Raw genomic sequence first — 6617 nt, 5'->3', positions numbered from 1 at the left:
GCTGTAGCTCTTAACCACTATGTCACCAGGGTTTCTTATACATACTCTAATGTTTGCATTTGTTGGTGATCTTTTCTGCTTCTCTTTTGGTGTCTCTTTATTGTGTCTGGTCTTCAGCAACTTTTTCTAAGTTATCTAGAATCCATCTTACAAAATTAAGTGAATGTGCAGCACATGCTATGAAAACGGCATGCGTATTCATTACCTTCTAAAATTTTTTGTTGCATGTCTTTATAATGCCCTGCCATATTGGCAGCGTTGTCATAGGACGGGTGTCTGCACTTAGAAAAATCGATTTTGCAATCTCACATAAATAGTGACATGCTGCAATTTCTTCACCAAAATGACTTTTTAAGCTAGTAAATGTGATAAATCACTCAACAGGTTTTCTATCTGGTGGAAATATGTGTCTTAATACTTAGCTGGTCTGTATGAGAAAGATCAGGAGAGAATCTACAGACAAACTGAAATATTGAGCTGTACTTAATTCACTGAAAATAGTTCATTGAACTTTACCACCTATTAAATTTATTAATTCTTCACACATTGCTTTAGACATATATGATGGGCTGCCCTTTCTTATGTTACCACATTTTGAGATGTGACCTGCTAAAATGGATCAAACTGAGCAACAAGTTCAAGTAAGCCAAAAAAATTTCCATTTTGAGGGGGCCCAAATACTTAATTTTTTTCTTCAAGAAGATAATCCACGTTCAGTGATTGTTATAATGACAGCAAAAACGCTTTGCAAATTGGCTTTCCAATACTGATGTTCTTCATTAATTTTTGTTTCCAATTCACGACCTAAGCCAAAGACATGTCTTTGGTTTAAATATGACAACTTACAATCTCTGTGAATTGAACTGTTTTCATGTTTATCAATCACATTCAAGTTGCACCAATTGCTAAATCCATCTGTAGCAGTCGAGAATTAAATGATTTCGGACTGAATAGTTCACAAACAAGACAATATACAGATCTGACTGATGGAGAATACAGTAGCCACTCCCTCTTATAATTTTCACCATTAGCTTTGCACCCTAGAAACATATTCTGGCTACAGAACCCTGTTTGTTTACCATCTGGAAATTTTTGACATGAATTTTCAAATGGTCTACTGTGATGTTGACAATCACTTGGCCCTCTTTTGATCCAATAATTTACGCCATTAGAAGAAAAAAGTATTTCACAAAGTAGGATCTGTATTTCCGGTTTTTATGGGGTAAGAAGATGCTACAATTTCAGATTATAAAATAGTTTCACTTTCTACACAATTATTAGTTTTTTTTTTTTTTTTTTTAGCTGCAGCAAAGAGTGGATGCAATATTTGGAACAAATTCTCTTACATTCATATTGCCATTAGTAATTTCAGCACTAGTGGTACTAGTACAATGATTAAAGAAGTAACCATTAAATGCAGGAAGAATACTCTTCTGATTCATTATGTTTTAAAAAGGAAGTTAATTTTGGAATCGTCTTTTAGGGATTCCCAAATCCTTTTCTTTTTTTCTTCTTGGAGCTTTTTGTGTGTGTATGTTCTATGCAGTTGTGGCAATATCATTTATACCTGGATATAAAATTATGTCACTTTTTAAATTTGTTTCTACCATAGCAAATAAATTTGAATAATTTAAATTCAATGGAAAAATAAATAAAATTTACATTTGAATTTGAACTATAACATGAAAAATTATCATAAAACGGGATCTGTATTTCTGTTAATCAATGTTGTTAGATGCCGTGGAATCAGTTCTGACTCACAGAGACCCCTATGTACAAAGGAACAAAACACTGCCCAGTCCTGCACCATCCTCATGATTGCTGTTATGCTTGAGCCCATTGACACAGGACTGTTAATTAGTAAGTTTTAAAAAAATGATTTGGAACACATAATTTTGTTCTTCAAGTCTGAGACAGTCAAAAGAATTAGTACTTACAAGGCAGTCAGAAATAATTTCATTCATTTGTAGTACCATGTTTGTTGGCAGGTGCTTCGAAGATCTCTGCCAGTGTTTTTTCTCCTAAAATACTTAAAAAGTTGCGCACTCAAGTTTCTGTCCTTTGATACTGCATATTCACAGTTCATTGGGCTACTGCTGATACCCAACAGGGACAAGAGCACTCGCAAAGTGTATGATACAAATACAAGGGTCTCCTCAATCTGAAGACACCACATTTATAAAATGATATCAAATTTCATTTAGTGCCAAGACACTTCCCTTCCACTGTGGTGCTTACTTTTCCTTGTGTCCTGTCTGCTTGGCATCTATGGGTCTCTGCTTTGGACAACTAGTGCCCCTGCTTTCTTGATGCCCTAAGCACATGCTTACCTTGCTATTGGGTAATATTTCCCTGGTACCAAAGAATATTCATTAGTTCTGATGTTCATTTTTGTCCCTTCCCCACTCTACACTCCCTCAACTATGAGCAGAAGAGGATTCATGGGAAGATATGGAATAAAAACATCCTGATTCAAAGTAAGACCCACAGCTCAACTGGACTGGACCGAAAGCAAAGAAGTTTCCTGGACAAACTGAATGCTTCGAAGGTCAGAGAGCAAGGGCGGGATTTGGGGACTATGGCTTAAGGGGACTTCTAAGTCAATTGGCATTATAAACTCTATTATGAAAACATTCTGCATCCCACTTTGAAGTGTGGCATCTGGGGTCTTAAATGCTAACAAGCAGCCATCTAAGATGCATCAATTGGTCTCAACCCATCTGGATCAAAGGAGAATGAAGAACACCAAGGTCACACGATAACTATGAGCCCAAGAGACAGAAAGGGCCACATGAACGGGAGACTTACATCATCCTGAGACCAGAAGAACTAGTTGGTGCCCGGCCACAACCGATGACTGCCCTGACAGGGAACACAACAGAGAACCCCTGAGGGAGCAGGAGAACAGTGGGATGCAGACCCCAAATTCTCATAAAAAGACCAGGCTTAATGGTCTACCTGAGACTAGAAGAATCCCGGCGGTCATGGTCCCCAAACCTTCTCTTGGCCCAGGACAGGAACCATTCCTGAACACTACTCATCACACATGGAAGGGACTGGACAGTGGGCTGGAGAGAGATGCTGATGAAGAGTGAGCTACTTGTATCAGGTGGACACTTGAGAATGTGTTGGCATCTCCTGTTTGGAGGGGAGGTGGGAGGGTAGAGAGGGTTAGAAACTGACAAAACGGTCACAAAACGAGAGACTGGAAGGAGGGAGCGGGCTGACTTATTAGGGGGAGAGTAAATGGGAGTATGTAGTAAGGTGTATATAAGCTTATATGTGACAGACTGACTTGATTTGTAAACTTTCTCTTAAAGCACAATAAAAATTAAAAAAAAAAAAAAAACAAAGTAAGACACAGCAGCTTTTTCCTACAGGACAAAAAAAGAGGATAAGGAGTTGGTCAAAATAAAACTTAAAAATAATCTTTAAAAAGAGAATTGAGGAGAACTCAGATGAATTAGGGCACATAGAAGTTCCTATGAATACATGGGAAACATTTAGTTTCTAATTTAGGAAATTAATTGTAATTAATTTGTAATTTTTTTAACTATCCCTTTGTTGAATTAGATTTCTTATTTGTTTTTCTGTAGTTGCTTAAAGTAAGCTTTTTAATAAAAGTGGGCTTTTTTTGTAGGTTGGAAGCTAGGAAAGAAGCTGTATTGATCAAATTATCTTTTGCATCCCTCTCAATGCTCCTCTAAACACCATCCAGGAAGTCCAGAGACATGGAGGTACAGAACTACAGCAGCAGCACTTCAGGTTTCATCCTTCTGGGCCTCTCCTCCAACCCTCAGCTGCAGAAGCCTCTCTTTGCCATCTTCCTCACCATGTACCTGGTCACCGTGGTAGGCAATGTGCTTATCATCCTACCCATACATTTTGACTCCAGGCTCCATACTCCTATGTACTTTTTCCTCAGCAACTTGTCCTTCATGGATATCTGCTTCATAACGGTCATTGTGCCCAAGATGCTGGTGAACTTACTATCACAGACAAAGATTATCTCCTACGTGGGCTGCCTGGTCCAGATGTACTTATTCATAGCCTTTGTGAATACTGACAGCTACCTGCTGGCATCCATGGCCATAGACCGACTGGTGGCTATTTGCGACCCCTTCCATTATGATGTGGTCATGAACCCATGGCGTTGTCTTCTCATGTTACTGGGTTCTTGCACCATATCTCACCTGCACGCCTTGCTCCGTGTGCTGCTCATGTCTCACCTGTCTTTCTGTGCCTCCCATGTCATTCAGCACTTTTTTTGTGACACCCAACCTGTGCTAAAGCTGTCCTGCTCTGACACCTCCTCCAGCCAGATTGTGGTCATGACTGAGACCCTGGCTGTCATTGTGACACCTTTCTTGTGCATACTCTTCTCCTACATGCGGATAATCATCACTGTTCTCAGAATCCCCTCTGCATCTGGGAAGTGGAAGGCCTTCTCTACCTGTGGCTCCCACCTCACTGTAGTAGCTCTGTTCTATGGGAGTGTCATCTATGTTTATTTTAGGCCCCTGTCCATGTACTCAGCAGTGAAGGACCGAGTAGCCACAGTTACATACACGGTGGTGACACCCATGTTGAATCCTTTCATCTACAGCCTGAGGAACAAGGATATGAAGAGAGGTTTGGGAAAGTTAAGGGACAGAATTCACTCATAGAAGAACAAAATGATAGAATGTCAAAATTAGGAAACGACCTAACAGGTTATCCTTCCCTATTGCCTATTTTCAGCATGGTATCCAGAGATGTAATGAGAAGTGGTGTTGGATAGCAGTAAGAACACTGGCCTGGGAGTCAGAACACTTGTTTATCTATGTGCATAATTAAATATATGTTCATACCCAGGCTAGGAATCCAGATTGCAGGAAAACAATTGACACCGTATAGTAAAATAAGGCTATCCCTCAAATAATTCTTCTATAAAACTGACTACAGCCAGTACTAAAGAAATTATAATGTCCTATTAGTGCCAAAAGAAGAATAAATTGCTTGGGCTTGGTAGAGAACTCAGAAAAAAAATTCTTGGAGCAAGATACCTAAGATCATCCTGAAAGACAGACTAGATTTTGAGAGATAAAGATACAAGGAATGAAGAAATTGGCTGAACATTTGAAATAGTGGAAACCACATACACAGGTAGAAGCAATAAGTGTTGAAATATATTTAAGGAACTGTGAAAAGCCCTGTGAGGCTAGAGTCTTCTGAACAATTTGATAACAGTGAGAACAAGGTTGGCAAGATTAAAGCATCTACAAAGCAGACTTGCCCCCCCTCGCCACTTCCCCACCACAGTATGATGACAGTGTGCATTCTCACTACCTGTCTCCTTTGCCCCTTCATTATTCCTTTCTCCAGATGGCTAGTGCACTCACTAACCTGCCCTTTATATCCTAGAAAGAGCAATGTATAAGTCAAGATGGGCTAGGTTATGCTGTGGAAACAAACAATCTCAAAACCTTAGGATTTTAAAACCAAAGGTTTACTTCTCATTGCATGTCCATATCAGAACAGTGTGAGAGTGCTGATCATTTTAGACATTTGAGGACCTAAACTGATGGAGCAGCCACCATACTAAACATTACTCATAAATCTGTCAGAAGCTAAGGAAGACTCTTGAAGATTTTACACTGACAATTAAATATTCTGGTTCAGAGTGCTCCATACCACTTGTGCCCACAACTTACTCTTTTCAATAAGCCTCATGACCCCACCCAACCACAAGGGAGCCAGGAATTAAAATCCAAACATGCTTATAAGGGGGAGGGCCAGAAATATTTTGTGAACAGCACTAATGACTGTTACATAACTCAAATGAGACAAATACATCAGTGTAAATTAGTTGCTTCATCATTCCTTGAAGAAGTATGTTATTGTCAATATCAATAGTATTGTAAGGTTAATACTCTTTTTGAATGTATTTTGTCTCAATTATGTCATCAAGTTCTCACAACCATCAACCTTTCTGGGTTGCAATCTTGTTAGTGACAGAACCTGAAGTTGAACCTAAGTCTACTGGCCTTAAATATATGTCAAAAAGTGTATGGTGGTCTAATGGAATACAGGGACACCTAAGATCTAACATCAGTGTTACTGCCTTTGTTGTCAGTGTCTCCTCTAATTATCAAGAAGCAACCCGCAAGCCAAGAAACAAATCTAATTAGCAGTAGCCTCCAAGTTGGTAAAGGCACACACAACGTTCAACATTATCTCCAACCAATAATTTAGTTTTGGGGGGGACTGGCTTAGAATATTTGTACACTTTCCACTTTTTTTGTTTATATGTCATAGCTATCTCATGCCTAATTAAATACAATAAACGATGTGAGGAATGTCCAGGCCAGGCATACATTAAATGAACAAATTTGTTAATTACATCTTCTGGTAACTTGTAAAGCTAATTAAGTCCTCTGATCCCAAGAAACCTGTGACCAAAGTTCTTTTTAGTTCTGCCATCATGTAGCTCACTTCTGCCATCAGCCCAGAGTTCTTTTTCTCAATAAAGCATTATTGTTTTTGTTGTTAGGTGCCATCGAGATGGTTCTAACTCATAGTGACCTATGTACAACAGAAAGAAACTCTGCCCAGTCCTGTGCCTCCCCACAGTCGTA

At 39.2% G+C, this 6617-nt stretch overlaps 1 protein-coding gene across 1 annotated transcript; it reads left to right on the top strand.

Annotated features, from left to right (window-relative positions):
• The first annotated feature begins 2912 nt into the window (after nucleotides 1-2912).
• On the top strand, nucleotides 2913-5023 carry LOC100662934 (olfactory receptor 1L4-like). Its single transcript, XM_010587658.3, has one exon. The coding sequence runs from the start codon at nucleotides 3732-3734 to the stop codon at nucleotides 4665-4667; it is 936 nt and encodes a 311-aa protein (XP_010585960.1). The 5' UTR covers nucleotides 2913-3731; the 3' UTR covers nucleotides 4668-5023.
• Nucleotides 5024-6617: the final 1594 nt, after the last annotated feature.

Source organism: Loxodonta africana, chromosome 9 (genome assembly GCF_030014295.1).
Source record: "Loxodonta africana isolate mLoxAfr1 chromosome 9, mLoxAfr1.hap2, whole genome shotgun sequence".
NCBI lineage: Eukaryota > Metazoa > Chordata > Mammalia > Proboscidea > Elephantidae > Loxodonta > Loxodonta africana.
Note: the sequence above shows the minus strand (reverse complement) of the source record. Positions and strands in the feature narration are given on the sequence as shown.